At 39.1% G+C, this 20,346-nt stretch overlaps 1 protein-coding gene across 4 annotated transcripts in view; it reads right to left on the reverse strand.

The window, feature by feature from the left end:
• SLC35D1 (solute carrier family 35 member D1) overlaps positions 1–17,651 on the reverse strand; it is a 56,531-nt gene extending 38,880 nt beyond the window's left edge. For 3 of the 4 annotated variants that reach the window (XM_033225235.1, XM_033225232.1, XM_033225237.1), the window contains exons 1-8: positions 16,781–17,651; positions 15,923–15,956; positions 15,739–15,825; positions 14,974–15,041; positions 13,378–13,449; positions 12,720–12,788; positions 10,499–10,601; positions 5,467–5,559 (exon numbers count right to left, since the gene is read on the reverse strand). In XM_033225235.1, coding sequence (XP_033081126.1) covers positions 5,467–5,559; positions 10,499–10,601; positions 12,720–12,788; positions 13,378–13,449; positions 14,974–15,041; positions 15,739–15,825; positions 15,923–15,956; positions 16,781–16,983 — 729 coding nt within the window. In that variant the 5' untranslated portion in view covers positions 16,984–17,651. Of the gene's footprint in view, positions 1–5,466; positions 5,560–10,498; positions 10,602–12,719; positions 12,789–13,377; positions 13,450–14,973; positions 15,042–15,738; positions 15,826–15,922; positions 15,957–16,257; positions 16,744–16,780 lie in introns of those variants that run through there. The other variant, XM_033225236.1, reaches the window with a different exon arrangement.
• Between the last annotated feature and the right edge of the window lie 2,695 nt (positions 17,652–20,346).

Consider the following 20,346-nt stretch of genomic DNA (forward strand, 5'->3'; position numbering starts at 1 on the left):
AACCATCCTTGCATCCCTGGGATAAATCCCACTTGGTCATGATGAATGATCTTTTTAATACGTTGTTGAATTGGGTTTGCTAGTATTTTTGTTGAGGATTTCTCCATTACTATTCATCAGTGATACTGGCCTACAGTTCTGTGTTGTATGTGTGTGTCCGTGTTTAATGCATCTTTGTCTGACTTTGGTATCAAGGTAATACTGGCCTTGCAGAATGACTCTGGAAGTATGCCCTCCTCCTCTATTTTTTGGAATAGTTTCAGTAAGATTGGCATGTGTTCTTCTTTAAATGTTTCGTAGAATTCAGCAGTGAAGCCATATCCAGGCTTTCCTTTGCTTGGAGACTTTTTTATCACAGCTTTGATCGCATTCCTTGTTACTGGTCTGTTCAGGTTTTGGATTTCCACATGATTCAATCTTTGTAGGTTGTATCTGTCCAGCAATTTATCCATTTGTTTCAGCTTTTCCAATCTATTGGCATATAGTTGCTCGTAGTAGCCAATAATGATCTTTTGAATTTCTGTGGTATCCATTGTAACGTCTCCTTTTTTAGCTCTGATCTTATTTATTTGGGTCGTCTCTCTTTTTTTCTTAGTCTGGCTAAAGGTTTGTCAACTTTTTCTTTTCAGAAAACCAAAAAATCTTTTTGGGTGTGGAACCCAAAAGAACTTGCTTTTCTAGTTCTTTAAGATGTATCATTAGGTTGTTTATTTGAAGTGTTTCTTTTCTTTTCCTTTTTTTTTTTTTTTTTTGATGTAGGCATTTACAGCTGTAAACTTATCCTCTTAGTACTGTTTTTGCTGTATACCATAAGTTTTGGTTTTCCATTATCATTTGTTTCAGGAAATTTTTTAATTTCCATCTTAATTTCTTCATTAACCCATTTGTCATTCAGGAACATAAGCAACCAATCCCCACTTCCCGGAAATTTGCTAAGCAGAGTCATCAACTCATCTGAAACCTGAACTAAAATCCAAAGTGTGACAGATATTTTCTTAGTGTTTTAATACATCTCTGTTTACTATTAAGTCTAAAAATAAACCACTGAGTTTGCACGTCATGGTAAAGAAAAAAGATTAATAAATGTTATTCTATTCTGAAAATTCTTTCTCTGAAAAATTACTGAGAAAAAAATTGAATCCTTATCTGAAAGTAAACTGTTAGGAAACTTGCTAAGGCAGAAAGAAGATAGTGTCAGTGGTGCCACCTATATAAAATAAAACCTACATATCATGTCAAAACTACATATTCCAGCTTGCCAAGTAGGTCACATGCTCTTATTTAAAAAGAGGTATCTCAGAGATAAGAATGGTTAAAAACAGAACAGTATCAGTCAAATAATATACAGGCAAAGAGAAAGATCTACTCATTCATAACTAAAGAATAATTGATCCAACCCACCTGTTTTACATATGGAAACACCAAGGCCCAGAAAACAGAAGAAATCTGTCTGTATGTGGTGAGAATAATTCAGAGTCTGAAAATCAATCTGTATGCTCCACAGAGCAATCCAGAAAAGATGAATAACTCTAAACAGGCTAACTCAACAGCCTAAAATTACTTCACTATTTAGTCAGCAATGCTTAGTATGAGACACCTCCAGGCAGACAATTTGTGCAGCAACTTTTCCTGTAACTCACCTAAACCATGTAATTTAGCCAGTGATATAATGGAGACATTATACAGCATACCACAGAACTAGCCTTGTGAGATCTACAGCAAGGGGTCTGTTCTTCCATCCCTACGTGAGAACACCTAGCGGGTTGTGCTGCCAGAAAGTCAAGCTCCAACTCCTGTGACTGAATCACTGGCTTTGTACTAAAAAAATTCCCATCTGAAGGAAGCAATTAGTAAGTTTAAACACAATCTGTACTGATGCTTTGGAAAGTCATTGGTCAAGTGATGTCCACTCTGCCTTTATCTATGTTAACTAGGTATCTTTTATTAACAGTAAGCTCATTTTTGCATGAGGCATAGTTTAAAAAAATGTTTTAAAGTTAGAAGATACATGTTTTAAAAACTAAGTGCTGAATATATTTATTTGTTCCTTGGTTTCTGGTAAACCCAGAACTTTGAGAACCTTGAATAAACTTTAAATATGTATATACATACATATACATACATACACACACACACACACACACACACACACACGTTAGGTTTCTCAAAATACTTTGTAAGACCTTGCATTATGTGCTCACTGGGATGAGTTTTTCAACTGGAACTTTCCTTTAAATTTTTATGGTATTATAATTTCACTTTTTTCATCCTTGGCCTCCAATTCTTGCTTAAAGGCTGTATCAACCCATCAACTGCTGTATCCAACTCCTGCCTCTCTGGGGAGCTGACCTTTCAGAGCCCCTTTGTTGGATTCTTGTCCTAACAAAGTTAAATTCTGCCTACTAAATTTAACAGTGAGACTTTCAGAATAATTTGCATCGATTTTGCTTCAATTTGCAATGTGGGTCAAGAGTCTGCAACTTCAGATAATAACAAACTGACTTGTTCCATGTCCCCAGTTATTTTCAAATTTAGGGTTAATCACAGGATAGTAGTCATTTATAGAAAAACTATCTTTTCCTTATTGTTCCTTTGATATAATTTTTAAATACATTTACATGGTCCTATAATCAAAAAAATATAGAAAGATGAATAGTTTGAGAAGTCTCCCTCCCATTCCTGTTCTACTTACCCTGTTACTACAATATGCACAAAAATTATTTATCAGTTTCATGTATATTTTTCCAGAGTTTCTTTATTTAAATAAATGAAAAAATTATGTGGGGGGGGGCAGGTATTCTCATTTTCCTTTTTATTTCACCCAAAAGGTAGGATACCATATGCACCATTTTACACTGTGCTTTTTCATTTAACCATTCATCTTGGAAATCTTTTCATTCAATACATAGAAAGTTTCCATTCAAAGTGGCCCCCATTCAAAGTTGGTCAGGAAAGTCTGCAGTCCAACAAATGAGAGCAGTTTATCAGCACTGATTATCGGGGAGTACTAGGCTCATGCCAGCTGTGAGAACAGCTGTCTGTTTCCACAATGCCATGGCTTTTACTCCTCAGAAACTCTGTCTCAACCCCAGAAACGGCTGTACCTAGAGACTCATTTTACACATGATAAAGCTAAATGGGAGAGCAGAAGGGACTTATCCAAAGTCAGATGGTGGTCAGGCATGGAACTGGAGGTAGCTAGTTTTCTGCATTCCGAGAGTCCTAAATTCTCCCCACTGTACCACTTACATCACAGTTTTGTTTTTTTTTTGAGACACGGCCTTGCTTTGTCACCCAGGCTGGAGTGCAGTGGCACAATCATGGCTCACTGCAGCCTCGACCTCCTGGGCTCAAGTGATCCTCCCACCTCAGCCTCCCCAGTAGCTGGGACTACAGACACGCCCGGCCAGGCATGCTAATTTTTTTGGAACTTTTTGTAGAGATGGGGTTTTGCCATGTTGCCCAGGTTGGTCTTGAACTCCTGGGCTCAAGCAATCTGCCCACCTCCCCAAGGGCTAGGATTATAGGTGGGAGCCACCACACCCAGCCCTTTGTCACAAACTTTTAAGGACTTGTCACTACCTGCAAAGTAAATGTCAAATTCTTGTGTCTAGCACTGGTCCTAATTTAGAAGGAATCAGGGTGTGGTATGGTGGGAATAGTAATAGCACCTGCTTAGAATTAAACAATCTAGGTTCTAGTCCTTTCTGGGGTCCAGTTTCCCCATCTATGAAATAAGAGGCTCAAACCAGACATTCTCTAAGGTCTCTGCTAATGTTTCCAAGGTCTTTCACTTCTACCTTCTAATTTGAAGAGTCTGGTCTTTGCAGTTGTGCCTGTGCTCATGCTGTTAGTTCTACCTGGAATGTACCTTTTGTTTCTCTTCCTCCACATTTTTCAAGGCCCACTTTGACTTTTCCTGTATTTGCCCATTTAAAAAATGCTAAGCACTCTCACTTCAGGACTTGGAACCTGCTCTTCCTTGACCTAGATTACTCTCCCTCCAAAGGGCCATACAAATTGCTCTCTTAGTCCATTTGGTTCAATGTCTGCTAAAAGAAACTTTATATGTTCCCTAAGCAAATTAATTCTTCCAGCTTTCTCAGATTGGCCTCAAGATTTAGAACCATATATCACACCATATTCTCGTCCCAAATCTGGAGAGTGAGGGGTGCTTCTATTAGTCACTAGTCTGCTCCAATCTTGACTCCACTATTTCCCAATAGTATGACACTGGACAAGTTTCTTAGTCTCTCTGAACCTCTTCTTCCACATTAGTAAGATAGGTATAATTAAAATTTTCTTGACTGTTATAAAAACTACATTATATTAAATATATAAAGTGACTAACACATAATAGGGATTCAATAAATGTTAGTTTCTTGTACCACTTTTTTTCACAGCCACAAAATACTTACTCAATACTCTTTATTAGAGAAATAACTGTTTCCTACTTTGGTGTCATTTTTAGGCCTGCTGGCAGGTAGGTCACAGTTCATTAAAACATTTACACATATATTTAAGATGACCTGTACCAGTTCTTTAAAAGAAAGAGGTATGACGGCAGGGGCGGAGGGGAACAGCTTCATAAGCTGTCAGTCTCCTGCCTTTGGTTCAAGAACAATTTAATAGTCCAACTGCTTTTAAAAATCTCTTTTATTTTAGCTCCCACAAATTTGTAAAAATCATCACTGTCTTTAGAGTAAATGACCAACATACTTTTTCTGAAGAAGTTACTAGCCAGAGGAATCATTAGAAGGAATCTTGGTACAGAATCCTTGCCATAATTCTGAATTTCCATTTAGTTTGCAGAATGTTGTGAATTCTAACAATATGTTATCAATTTGTCTCCTATATGGGCTTGTTTTAGAGAAAAATTCTTCTCCAGATTTATTTTACTACTCTATTCTGTATTTATTTAGCTAGACATTTGCAGAAAATTGGTACACTACTATATTAGTTGTTTTTTATATGGTTAAGTTGCCAAACAATGCTAAATATCTCCTGAAGGAAAAAAAAAACAAGTTGGGAGTTAAACCAGGATGACAATTGTACACTAAAACTGAAAATCTCTAGCAATGCCTAGCATTTTGTTTAGGATTTGGAGAATTTTACTATTTCAAGATTTTTGTTTCTCAAGGATAGTTTACTACTATTCCTATTTTACAGTTTAGCAGAAATGTAAAAATTCCCTTCCTCTATCCTTCTGGCATGTAAGAAAAGGACACTAGCTGGCAAGCACTATTTTTATGTTGACAGCAGAGCTATTTTGAGTCATCTTAGCACTATCCAATGTTTATGCCAAGAAAAGAGGTTAGCATGACATCAGCAATTTAAAGAGTAAATGCTCAGTTTTCGGTCACTTAATAAGTATATTTCTTTTGAACAACAAAGTCTATCTTTTCATCATAAATAATAATGCAGTTCATCAACGTAAACCATTAAACCATAATTAGAAAGTCCTACCTTTTGTGCGTCTCCTGTGAAATACGCAATGGCCAGGGTGGGCAGAATCATGAACAGTGCATTGTAATAGAGCAGTCCATATTTTCCCAGCTCCTAGGAGAGTAAATAATTAGGTGTTTCATCTGCATTTGGTTCTAGCAGATACAACACTGTACAAAATACCACTCAAACTACACATACATACACAAACACACACACCCTCCCCTACAACATACACAGCAAATGAATTAAGTTAGAAGTTTTGCAAACATTAAGAAATAAACTAAACTTTCAAGACCAAAAAAAGCATCTTACAAAATTTTATACTTACTTGAAATAAATTCCTCAAGTGCTTAAGATCAGAGAAATAAAAATGACAACTGACTGCCTCAAAATAGCTAGGAGAAAAGAGGTTATTTTGAACACACTCACACACACACACACACACACAGACACATAAACACCAATATCGAAACATCCCTCTGAATCCATTCTCTTTCCAGAACTGAATCAAGAGCCACTGAGTATGTCTTGGGCTTTTCAGAAGCCTAGCACAGTGTCATTTAAGAAAGATGGATGAGGCTGGATATGGTGGCTAACACCTGTACACCCAGCACTTTGGGAGGCTTAGGTGGATAGACTGCTTGAGCCCAGGAGTTCAAGACCAACATGGGCAACATGGTGAAACACTGTCTCTACAAAAAATACAAAAACGGCCGGGCGCAGTGGCTCACGCCTGTAATCCCAGCACTTTGGGAGACTGAGGCAGGGAGATCACTTGAGGTCAGGAGTTCAAGACCAGCCTGGCAAACATAGTGAAACCATCTCTACAAAAATACAAAAATTAGCCGGGCATGATGGCGGGTGCCTGTAGTCCCAGCTACTAGGGAGGCTGAGGCAGGAGAATCACTTGAACCTGTGAGGTGGAGGTACAGTGAGCCAAGATCGCGCCATTGCACTTCAGCCTGGATGACAGAGTGAGATTCCATCTCAAAAAAACCAAAAAAACCTAGCCGAGCATGGTGGCACGTGCCTGTTAAATCCCAGCTACTGGGGAGGCTGATGTGGGTGGATTACTTAAGCCTGGGAGTTCAAGGCTGCAGTGAGCCAAGATCGAGATCGTACCACTACACTCCAGCCTGGGTAACGGAGCAAAAACCTATCTTAAATTTAAAAAAAAAAAAAATTAGCCAGGAATGGTGGTATGCACCTGTAGTCCCAGCTACTCAGGAGACTGAGGTGGGAGGATTCCTTGAACCCGGGAATCCGAGGGAGGCTGCAGTGAGCTCTGATTATGCCACTGCATTCCAACTTGTGCAACAGAGCAAGACCCTGGCTCAGAAACAAAACAAACAAAAAGCACAAAGCAAGCAAACAAAAAAAGATGGCCAGATTCAGACACACAGACTCAGGCCTAGACCAATATCAACGGACAGCACTTCTCAATGAAGTATTTCCGAAAATGTGCACATGAAGTACAATGAAGACTAAGATTACTATAACTACAACTCCCAGAACACAGTATGACTCACTGGGTTCTTAACTATTAGGGAGCAACAAAGGACAACACACATCTTCAAACACAGGGAGCCTATAAGAACTCTTGAGTCCACCTTTGATTCACACACTTATGGGACATTTAGCATGAAGCTGTCTCCTGAAAATGCGGATCCGGGTTTGAGAGGTGGGAAGAGGGGACAGTGAGGGAGTGGTAAGGATGGGGGCATAGCACTTCCCTAACTCCTGTGATTGAAAGATTACTGACTGATGAGAAAAGTTGAACTGCCTTCTCAAAAGCAACACTGAAAAATTGGAAATAAATACCCAACAATAAAAAACTAGCTGATTAGGCTGGGTGCAGTGGCTCATGCCTGACATCCCAGCATTTGGGGAGGCCGAGACAGACGATCACCTGAGGTCAGGAATTTGAGACCAGCCTGGCCAACATAGAGAAACCCCATCTCTACTAAAAATATAAAACTTAAGACTGGTCTGGTGGTAGACACCTGTAATCCCAGCTATTCAAGAGGCTGAGGCACAAGAATCACTTGAACCCAGGAGACAGAGGTTGCACTGAGCTGAGACCGTGCCACTGCGCTCCAGGCTGGGCGACAGAGTGAGACTCCATCTCAAAAAAAACAAAAAACAAAAAAAAAAAGGAAAACCAGCTGATTAGACGACTAGACTATAACACAGCTGTACAATAAAACATTACACAGCCACTAAAAATGTTTACTGATGCTAACTGATATAGAAAGGTGTTTAAGAAATGGTACTAAGTGAAAAATACAAGTTAGAAAATATATCATCCCTCCTTTGCTTAAAATTTTAACATACAGATAAATGTGCACACACATACACACAAAATAAAAGATATCCACCAAACCAGTGCTTCTCACTCGATGATAGTATTAAGGGAGATTTATGTTTTCTTCCTTTTGCTTATCCACATTTTCTACTACTTCTATCATAAACATGCATTATTTTATGTAGTAGTATAAAGTTAAGTTTTATATTCGATAGCTACATTCAGGTCTAAAACGCAGCACAAAATCTTTATGCCCATATGACTAATACTCAATGGACTATGATTGTAAGCAGTCCTGATATTATCAGTAACAAAACTCCTGATTGGCTGCCCTGCCTATGGAGTAGCCATTCCTTTGTTTCTTTACTTCTAAAAACAAAACAAAACAAGAAAACTCCTGATGTTTAAAAAAGCACCTCAGCATGGCCGTACTGCCTTACTGCCTCTAGGATAAACCAAGTAACTGACTGCTTATGGTCACCACAAGTATCAGTGTAAAGGTGTGCCTCATGTGTACAGCAGCAAAAAGAAAGTCATACTGGAACAACCTTTAAGAAGGGTGCCCAGTCAGCCAGAGGCATGAGTGTTATCCAGGAAGTACAGGATGTGCATGGAGACACACATACACACAGATACACACCATCCAGTAACTGACAAACAGCAAAAACCTAAATGCCAAAACTTCTGTTTTTCTTTATGCATTTTTAACTGTTTTGAATGTCTTTCTCCCTGCCTTCTTAAATAAAGTACACTGACTAAAACTAGATTTAGGGCATCATCATAAACATGTATTATTATGTCTTATGATACATTGTTATGCATCAAAAATCTGTATTATTATGTTTATGTAGTATGTTCTTATTCAGTGTTGCCCTTATGGCTGTTTAATAGACCCTACATCTTTTTTTCTTCTTCAGTATTTCTGTCTTTTATAATCCGACTGTTTCTCTTGTTGGCTGACCTTTTATACTGCTGGTAAACCTCTCTGCCTCTAAATAGACTTCTACCTTCTAGTTTGTTGCTTGTAAGATATGAGCTAGGAGAAGTAATCAATGAACTTAAAAGTTCTAGTACAAATAAGTCATAGTCATTTCTAAGTGAGAAACTGAAGGGCTCTCCTAGGAATAAAACACTCAGAAACGTTCTTGATTTTTTTTCTAGGTTCTAGGATGTACTATAGATTGTACTAATATGGTAGCCACTAGCCACAAGTAGCTATTTCAGTTTAATTACAATCACATAAAACTACTGATTTCAATTTCTCAGTTATTTTCAAGTGTTCAAGGGCCATGCATGGCTAATGACCAGTTAATGGAACACAGAAGTATAAATTTCCAATGTCACAGAAAATTCTATTGAACAGTGCTGTTTTAGACAACTGAAGCTACTGGACAAATAAAATGTCATTAATATTATCTATTTTCCAAAGCAGCAAACGGGCTGAAGAAAAGAGTAAGACCAATTACTAACTGCTACCTTTTCTCCAGCTATTTCAAAAAGATAAAAATTCTTACTAGTAGCTTCCATTAAAATGCAACCATCATATAGATTCATCAAAGCAAATAAATGGAGGCCAAGACATGCATATTTCAAGAAAATGGGTTGGAAACACATCAACACTGTCCTTGGTTCTTCGAGGTTATTCCAAAAAAAAAAAAAAAAAACTATCTGCAAAATAATGAAAACTACTGGGATAGACATTCAATCTATACTTCTTTTCTAGAGGAGCAGGCAAAGTCCCTGGCCAAGGCAAGGTCAATTCAAAGTACTAAAGTACTATCAAGCAGGTAGGACACTTGTATTTATTTATTATCTAAGCTCCCAAAAAGGAGCTTAAGTAGTTTCCGAAATACTGTACATATAATAGAAAAGACTAAAAACTAAGCCGTTCAAGTCCATCTGACTAAAGAGAAAACATGGATAGGAAAATAAGATAAAGTCATGGTCAGTTACAAGAAGTAATTATGAGATAAAAACGTACCAGCTGCTCAGGAAACACTATGGTGACATCTAAGATAAGCATCTCATATAGGACACATGATGATATCAAGGACAATCCTTCAATTAGCAACCCTAGGCTATATAAAGGTGAGGTCCATTTAGTTGTTTCTCACAGTAACGTAATCTCCTAATGTTGCAAAAGCAATATGATTCAATTACTCAGCTTTCTAAGAATCTGGCTTGATCTAAAAATAAGATATTTAAAGTATATAGTAAACAACAAACAATATCTGGTAAACCCAAGGCCAGGAAACACAGTGTTGCCCCTGAGAGAGACAGAGATACTAATGCTCCCTAAAATGTCCCATTATTTATAGGGCAAATACATAAAGGCCATTTTTGTTTTGCAGCCCCTTCCAACACTCATTTCCCTTCAAGTCTGCCCAAAGGTTTCCAGGTAGTTCTCTTTCTGCCTCCCAGATCCCCGGAAAGTCCTCTAGAATACAGCCATGAACATTTAAAGACACTTCAGTGAACAGCTTTACTTTTCCTACCCCACACGAAGTCAAAATTCACACAATCCCAGAAAAGCCTGGACTAAAAGCGAATTGCTAATTAATTAAAAAATAAAGTTTCTTCTATGAACACCAAAGTATAGGAAGTTTACCCTCACAGAGCCACTATGTCTTTCTCATCCCTGGTAAGTACTTTCTTACCAGGAGAAAAGTACACTTTTTCTCCGATGAAACTGACATTCCCAACATCAGTACACATCTGTTAAAGAAGCTTTAGATTGCTACTTACTTTTGAATCTAATTTTTGTTTTACGTATGCACCATTTGCTGCTGTCAGGACATCATTTATCAGAATAAAAACATATCCTTCCAGATCAAATGCCAAGTCAGAGCTGCAAAACATAAGCAACACTTTAAGAACAACTTACTTTAAAGAACACACATTTAATTTTAAACAGATATGAGCTAAAACATTTAGAAGAACATATCCTCATCTAGGGAAGTGAATATTAGGCATTTTATCAGCTACTGGTATTTCTTGATTTCTGGTCACAGTTTGCAATTTCTCCTCAATAAGGGATTCCTCAGAAATAAGAGGCACAAACATTTAAACACATAGTTAGCAACAATCAATCATGTCATTTAATAGCACACTGCTCTGCATTCAAAGCCAGATGACAAGCACCAAATTACCATTAAGTACATCTGTGAAGCAGGCAGAAGCAGGTAGAGCTCAATTTCATAGACAAGAAAACCAAAAGTACAGGCCGTTAACAAGTCATTTTCTGAAGGTCCACACAAAAGGCAGGACAATCTTGCATAGGTAGGTGGGCCCCTGGGTGGAATTTCTGAAGTGTGGATCATGGTTAGCTCTGAGATCAAGCTAGAACAATGTCTAAGCACACAGCAGGAACTCAAATACTTAAATAATTGCTCAATGAACCTGTGAAGTCTAACTTGGGGGTTTAGGGAAACCAAAAATTTCTGGAACTTAGAGTACCAGGCACCAGATAAGAATTTAGTAAATTAAACAGAATAAATGAAAATCTGAGAAAGGTATGCCTTCAGCATACTTCAGCACCCTCGCTAAAATAGTGGCTCCACAAACTATGATTTTGCAGAGATACTGCATAGGAACCAAGACTTCTAATGAGTTCTATGCCACTGCATTTTAGGCAGGCCTAACTTAATGCACACTCCCTACCCCAAGCAGTCTAACAATCTTCTGACTTCAGAGGTCTGAGTCCCCTTCCTATCAATATTTTTCCAAGTTAAAGGGTCTAACTAGATAAGGCTGATCCAGACAGTAATCCCTTTCAGAAGTTTTTTGTAGACCCAAGAAAGCCCCGAGGAACCCCTGTTGTTTGGTACAATTTTGGATCCCATCAGCTTCAAGGAAATGTTTCAAAGACCAGCAGGACATCTCTAAAAATAAAGGTAGGAGGCTAGTATAGACTTTTTCTCCAAGGAGGGAATATGACATAGAAGGAAAAGCAGTTAGCTATATAGCCAATTTCCAGAAACCAATTATGTCACCCTCTTTTTTTTAGAATGAAATTTTACTTGGAGATTGAACTTGTAAAATAGGACTGGACTGATAATATTTTCTTCCACCTATACTACGGAAATGTGATGAAGGTAAATAAGTCAATCCAAGAACTACACTGGAACTCTTTGATGGAAAACATACATCTGGCAGAATGTGTGGCATTAGCAAATACATACATGCACGGCCTGGGCTGATTAAAATGTTGTAGAAGACTTCTAGCAATCATTACAATTTTCTCGGTCTGTGGGTATACATTTTCCTAATGTATTTTAAAACTAAAACTTAAGAAAAATGGAAAAAGCTTTAATAACCTAATAGAATACCTAAGTTATGGCATTTGTGATATAGCTTATGTGAGGCCAATTAAAGCAATGTTATTATTCATTATTCGAAAAGGCAAGCAAATGTTTCATAGTCATTTTCCTCACCTCACAGAAGAGGAGACATGCTTTTCTTTAGCAGCATACAAAATTTTAGCAGCATGCAAAATTAAGAAATGCCACATGGTTTATAAAAACACACAGGCTCTGAAGAAAGCCACAGATTCAAATTTCAGCTCTGCCATTAGCTCTGTGACCTTAAGCAAGTTACTGAATTTTTTAGTTTCTTCAACTATAAAATAGGAAAATTATACCCATACCTCTCTGAGGTGTTGTGAAGAATATGTAATATGATGTGTAAAATGTCAAACATATTGTGTGGCACATGCTATGTGCTCAGCAAAACGACAGTAACAAATTCTAAATTACATCAATTTAACTTTTAACAATCCCAAGAATCTTATTTTTGTCAACCTTTATCTTAATACACCCAAAAAGACTTAACCTTTTCAAGAGACCGACACGCTTTTCAAAGATATAATTCTTATATAGGCTATAAAAAATTGTTATTGATAACTAATCATTTATTATCAATAATTATTGATATTTTATAATGTGCTATTCATAGGCCCACATCTTACCTGGCAGCTACAAAGGCTCCAATAATCATTGCAAATACAGTCATTTTAATACCCCAAGAAAAAGTCTTCCTACAAAATAAAAAATTTTAAAACACACACATGACTTTATTCACACACTCATTTTACAACAGAAGCAAAAAGTGTGACATGCTTTCTCAAAAGCTATATACAATTATATTTTAAACATTTCTGAGAAACTGGATATTTAAAAGAACCCCTTTGATGAAGCAAAAATTCATTGTTACATAAGTTATTACACCCATTTGTAAAAATTTCACCAACTGTTATTAGTGAGTTTGAATTTTTGTAAAGCAGAATTTATTTAATAGAAAAATGTCACATTCATTTGTAGTAAAAGGAGCTAAGATATGAACGCTATTTAAAACCTATACCTATGCTTCTGATCCAGCTTCTCCCAGTGGCAGTAGCACTGAAATTCTAGAAAGTAAATCTCATGTTCAGATAGATTTTCAACTCCAATTCATGACCTTCCCAACTACCACTCCCACAAACTATCAATTCCAGCAGCCAAGAGAGAGGGTTTCTTCAACTTCTCAAAAGGTAAGGTAGGAACAAGACAAATAATTTAATATCTCACATATGCTAGGCACCTTTTCAGCGTGATTTAAAGAACAGATATATTAGAAACTTAGCTCACTTGAGTAAAACTCCTTCAGCAAACATTGTAAACAAGATGGAGAACCTTCTCAGAACTGTAAACATTGGCAAGCTGGAAAAAAAAAGATAATTAGGTAAAATACAATTTAAGATTTTTTTTTAAACTAAGATTATCCAAACTGGTAGTTAAAATAATGCTATTCTTCCATTATGGAAATTCCATACTGATTAATTTATGGTTAACCCCTTGCTTTTCTCTAAAAAAATTCCTACTTGAAAGCCTAAAAGAGTTGCTTTTTAAAAAACTACTAGAAGTGAGAAACATTAACTACAAAACTTTATTCTGCTAATTATGCAAATACCCTAAGCTGTAAACATGTTAGTTTTTAATAGAAAAAGGCTTCCTTCTCATTTTTTCATTAGTCTGACCTCCCTTCCCACCCACTAGACCACCCAAAAACCGTCTATGAAAATCTTATTCCATGAAATGTCTTGACTGTCCTTTTGTGGATGTAATTTTGTCTTCATCTAAATTCCCAGAGCATTTTGCTTGTACTAATCAAACATACAGCCTCTTGCAATATAGTTATTTCTGAATATATCTTATCTCACTCCAAAGTGAATTATACTTAGCTGGCAATCAAAGATAGGTGTGAATGAATGGCTGGATGAGATGGATGAAAAAAAGCAAACTCTATACAAGCAGCACTTTGCAGAAGGCCTGCATTTCTTTCCCAGTGGGTAAAGAAATGCAAAAGAATGTCCCAACCATGATAAATGCAAAAGAATGTCCCAACCATGATAAATGTGACTTCCTTGACACCCTCTTCAGAGATATCATCCTGGTCATTCTGTCAGGTTTCTTGGGTTTTAAAGGAAGAAATGAAAAACACCTTGTCCCTGATCCTCAGAAATCTCTCCATTCTATTTTATTATGCCAGGGTTTTAGCTTGCGTGGTAGTGGTGAAGCCATTGGGTTTCTGTTAAATGGTTTCTCTATTTGTGTCGTTTTAATACCACACACACCCAATATGTACACTACAATAACAGCAGAAGCCAGAAACCGGGAGGTTAGAGGGAAAGATAGTGTTACCACGGAGAGGAGAGCTATTGCCTCTTTTTCAAAGTAAGTATGTTGCCTCTACAGTTATATGCCATGGGTAAGATATTAATAATATTTTTATCAGGGTTCTATCTGATGTTACTTTACTTCACGTTAAAAGAAAGACTGCAAAAGTTCTTGTGCCTACCCTCTAATACTGCTGTGTGGAAGTTGTCTAAAATATTTAAGAACTATATTAAAGAACTGGAATCTCGGAAGCCTAGTATATTATCTTCACTATTGTGGCTCTAGAAAAATAAAAATCTCCTATCATAGCATTTTATAACATTTTAAGACTTCTAACATCAAAATGAGGGGTAAAAAAACAAAAACAAAAAATTCCTTTTCTCTCCAAAGAAAACAGCATCAACTAAAACCTTTGGCACCACCTTCATTATTTAGTAGTAATAGAAGCTTTCTGGTCCTTTCATTTTTTTCCAGAATCAATAACAATGTGTTAAATATTCGACATTCAAGTACAATTTTAAGAATACATTATATTTAACCTCACTAGTAAAATAAAGTTATCCATACTTCAGTTTCTTTGTGCTGAACAGTCCCGTGATTTGGTTCCCAAAATATAGTAGAGGTAGTGGAAACGTCTAGAAAATTTAAAAAGGGATAACAAAACTCAATAATAAAGATAGCTAAAACAAGGTCCTTTCAAACAGAAACAATTTTGTTTATATGATCAAAATTTTTTCTACTTAAAACATAAGATTAGTTCTCATAAACAGTTTTGACCCCCAAACACCCAAACAACACTTCTGCTTGGATAAACAACATTACTATGGCAGAAAGAAAGGGAGGAAGGCAGGGAGAAAAGACAGAAATATGAATATGATCAATGTGAGACAGAAACATCATTGGCTGTAAAATATGATCGTGTATTAGAGCCCATGGCTCTAAAGTCAGCAGAAAAAGTAAAGGCAATTCATCGTCATTTGGAGTCAAGCAGAGGCAGACAGAAGAATATAAAATAAACCCAAAGAATAATGAATGCAGGATACATGGGCTAGATTAGATGGATACAGAAACTGCAAAACTGTTGTACTCTCAACAAGTGTGCATTAACTAAAAACAAAAGAATATTCCTAGGTTATTTTTTCTCTTAAGTTTAAAGAGATTGTAGGCCTTCTTTGACACATATTACTACATTTACTCTTTACATTCATGATAACCACTCTTAGACTGGGCATTTTCGAGGCCGCAGTTTTTAAATACGCAAGGCACTGATAAAATATATTAATAGATAGTGACTTCATTTCACAAAATAAAGTATTGCTTTTCTTCTTTTACCTTTCGAGGTACATTTCTGTCAAGGTCAGGAAACTTGACTACTCTGAGCGCCTTTCCCACCCAGAGAACTGCCACTGTGGCCACCATCTGTAAACAGAGAACACAGATTCACTGTTCTACACATAAAGACACACACAGAAGTTCTAACAACATAAATCACGTAATGGTGAGGATTCCAACTAACCTGGCCAAGTCCAACACATAGTGATGAGGGAAATCTACAAAAAAGGGCAAAGGAAAAACAAGGTCAGAACAAACCCGACTTACCTCCGTGAATTCAATTTGCACATCGGCAACGTTAATAAGGCATTCCGATACAAGCCACACCAACGTCCGCCCCTAAATCAAACAAAAATCTTGGGAGAAAACTCCCTGCCTGTTGGTTGTCAGGCCACCTCGCTGATGTAGCCTCGGGCGGCCGCTTGTCTCATCTTGTCCAAGTCTACCATTTCAGCCCGCTGCCTGCAAAGGATTTCTCAAGGCAGTGAAGATATAGATCTCTCCAACAGTTTCACATACCTTTTAAAAAAAACAAAAACCAACTTCTGCCTCGAGGTCCCAGTGTTAGCAAAGGAATAACTGTCCGCCAGGGTGAGGAAGCGCACGTCCCCAGAGGCTGTCACAGGGAGCAGGGGACACTGAAGCCTCGGCTCCCTGTCCAGGCTGCGGAGGAGGGAGGCTTCCCTCGCTCCTCCCTGATCGACAGGCATAAGGGCTCAAAAGTCATCAAGAGTCACTTTGCTCCATCTCTCTGAAGGGCAGGGTTTTCGGGGCGGTGCACCGAGGGCATGGCAGGCGAGCCCCAAACGTGCCGGGCCGGCCAGAGCTCCGCGCAGAGAGCGGACCCCTGCCCCAGGCCCGCGCGCCAAGCAGCTCCGCCGCCTGGGCCGCGCGCGTCAGCCGCCCGCCCTCCCCAGCTCCCGCCCAACTTTGTTCGGCTTTAACTTTGGCAGTCAAAGTCCAGGCAGCCGGCGCCCCGCCGTCGCCGCCACCGCCCGCTCCTCCTCCGCGGCCTCCGCCGCCGCCGCCGCCTCGGCCCTACCTGTAATTGGTGAGCACGCTCTTATTCACCACCACGATCAGGAAGGAGCTCACGCCGTAAAAGCCGGCGGCCAGCAGCTTTAGAAACACGGTCAGCGTTTCGGCCGACGCCATCCCCAGCTCCTCCTCATCTCGGAGTGTGGAGGATTTCGCGGGGGCTTCTCCTTTAACCCGAGCATGCTGACGTCTATGAACTTCCGCCATGGCTGCGGCAGCGGCGTGGGCCTGGCTGCTGGGCCTAGCGGCGTGGGGGCCTGCAGCGGCGGTTCCCAGGTGGCTCGAGGAGTCGGAGACTGCAGACTAGGCCAGCTGCACGCTCGCCGCCTCGACTCCCCGCTTGGCCGCCGCCCGTCCCCGCCCAGGGGCAGGGACGCCGGGGTTCACACCCCTGGAGACTTTGCTCGAGCATTGTGCAACGCGGGGTCAGAGGGTAGGGCCGCGCCGGGCTTAGCCTGGGCAAGGGTTAGAGAGAGCCTGGAGAAGGGGCGGCGGCGACCCCCCTGCCTGAGGCGGACAAAAAGAACCCGGGGGAACTACATCGGAACGCCCGAGCGCCGGGCGGCAAACCACAGACGCTGGGTGACAGTCGCCCTGCGCCTGCGCACGAGCACGTGCCGGGTCTCCCCGCGGGAAGAGTACCTGGGGCGGGGGGAGTCTGCTGGCCAAGGAGCTGGAAGGCCGTATTCTTCGGATAACCGCCGCAACATAAGTGCAGACCCTCCTCCCCTGTGTTACAGGTGGCCGGCCCAGTAGTTATAGTACATTGCGTCTAGACTAATTTTGAATGCTCTTTTAGTCTCTCTTACAGGGGACCAAAACCCTTCAAAAGTATCAGATGTGGATCAACAGTAAACACTCAAGGAAAATTTCATTCTGCAGTGCCTCTGGCTTCTTACACTTTCTGAACCCAGAAAACACCAAACAATACTTTTTTTTCAGCTCAAGAAGTTTTGTTTGTTTGTTGTTTTAAGAAAAATGTTGACATATCCCAAAAAGTAGCAAGATAAGCAGCTTGGGGGATTGGTGAAAGCACAAGGTGTTTGGAGCCTAAAGGCTTGATTTCCAATTGTAGGAGTCCTAGAAATGACGATCCACACACACACACACACTCCTTATTGTGTGTTTTGGACCAATTAGATGACCTCCCTGAACCTGATCTCTGTGGATGTATAGCTAGCAAAGAGCTAGTTTTCGGTAAATGGTAGTCATTATTGTATAACAGAAGCAAATCATTATGATCAGTTTAAGCAAAGAAATTACATATTGAACTTTAATAGATTAGGAAAGAAGAACTTTGAATTATTTTTCTAAGTGCTTGGTCTGTATCTTTTAAAATTTCTTCTTTTTTTTTTTTTCTTATTTTTACAGTTTGGTAAACCAAGTATAGTGGTTCACACCTGTAATACCAGCACTTTGGGAGGTCAAAGCAGGTGGAATGCCTAAGCCCAGGAGTTTGAGACCTTCCTGGGCAACATAGTGAGACCCTGTCTCTACAAGAAAATAAAAAAATTAGCCAGATGTGGTGGTGCACCCCTGTGGTCGCAGCTACTCAGGAGGCTGAACTGGGAGGATGGCTTGAGCCCAGGAAGTCGAGGCTGCAGTGAGCTATGATCATGCTACTGCGCTCCAACCTGGGCAACAGCACAAGACCATCTTAAATAAATAAATAAATAAATTGTGGCAAAATATATATGATATAACATTTATCATTTTAACCCTTTTCGAGTATACAATTGAATGGCATTAACTGCATTCACATCGTTTTGCAACCATCATCACTAATCCATCTTTAGAACTTTTTCACCATCCCAAAGTGAAACTTTTCCCCTTTAAACAATCACTGCCTGTTTCCCTACTTCCTTGCCTCTCTGCTATTAACGAGTGTTCTACTTTCTGTCTCTGTGGATTTGACCACTCTAGGTACCTCATATGAGTGGAATCATGTATTTGTCCTTTTGTGATGAACTTACTTCATTAACATAGCGTCTTCAACGTTCAGCCATGTTGTAGCATATGTTAGAATGTCCTCCCTTTTTAAGGCTGAATAATATTCAATTATATGTGTATAATTGGTTTATATCTTTTGAGTTATTTGAGAACAACCTATGTTCTTCAAATGTTTCTTAAAAAACTGGCACACAGGATGAGGTTCTTAACGTAGCCTAAGGTGCTAGATAATGTGGTTCCTACCCACATCTCCAGAGGCACTATTCACATTTCCCTCCCCTAAGGTGCAGATAAATCAACAATATGGGTTCAGGCTTCTGTGTCTTTACTCTCATTATTCCCTCCATCTGGACTGCTTTTTCTCTTCCTCCTCTCACCCAGCTCCTGAAAAACTCTTACATTCCCTTCCGTATTTTGGCAGGACATTACCTCTTCTCTGGGCAGCCTTCCTTCACACTGCCACCCGCTTCCCTCTACATAATTGATCTCTCTCCTTTGCGCCTCTCCTACCGCATCTTTATAGACCCCCTTTATAGAATATCCATCTGCTCCTGCTGCTATAACAAAATACCTGAGTCTGGATAACATATAAAAAATAGAAATTTGTTTTCTCACACTTCTGGAGGCTGAGAAGTCCAAGATCAAGGTGCCACCTTAACCACTGCATCCTCTGAAGGGGAAGAACACCATGTCCTCACATGGCAGAAGGGACAGAAGGTCAGAAAGGGACAAACACTGTGTGAAGCCTCTTTCCTAAGGCATGAATCCTACTCACAAAGGCAGAGCCCTCATAACTTAGTCACCTCCTAAAGACCCTGCCTCTTAATCATATCACATTGGTGATTAAGTTTCAACATACGAATTTTGGAGGACACATACAGACATAGCAAAGGGGCTTTGCATTACTTGTTTACATATCACTCTCTTCCACTAGACGGTTGCTTCTTGAGGACAGAGGCAGGCAAGGATGCCTAACACAGTTTAGATATTTTAGTTGATTGAATCAGTGGAAACAAGGAAAATGATTAAATTTCTTCCTTGACTGTTAACTTCAAAAGGAAAAATAACTAAACATAGTATTTTAAGAAACATCCTTGTAGAAAAAATTATTATTATAGAAGTAACAATGCCTCTCAAAATAAAAAGCAAATATATACGTATATACACATTTTTACACATTTAAAAAATCTTATCTGGAATAGAACCAGAAAAGAACACTAATCCTCAAGCCACACACTGCCACTGACACTTAGTAGTTTTGTGACCTTGGGCAAATTACTGGACATCACTGTGCTTCTATCTCCTCACCTGTAAAATGAGGGTGACAATAGTGCCCACCTCATAGAGTTACGATGAGAATTAAATGAGTTAATGAATGTAAAGTGCTTAGAACATAGTAAATATGAGTGTTTATTATAATTATTGTCACTAGTATTATGCACTCTTTCTCTTTTCACTTACTATTCCTTGATGGTCTTTCTGTGGCAACACTTAAACTCTACCTCATTCTTTTCAAAGGCTTCAGAGTATTCCATTAGTTGGATGCATCATCATGTAACCCTATAGACATTTAAGTTATTGCCATTTTTCAGTTTACAAACAATCCTTGTCCATTCAACT

Source organism: Trachypithecus francoisi, unplaced genomic scaffold (genome assembly GCF_009764315.1).
Source record: "Trachypithecus francoisi isolate TF-2019V2 unplaced genomic scaffold, Tfra_2.0 Lachesis_group12, whole genome shotgun sequence".
Taxonomy (NCBI): Eukaryota; Metazoa; Chordata; class Mammalia; order Primates; family Cercopithecidae; genus Trachypithecus; species Trachypithecus francoisi.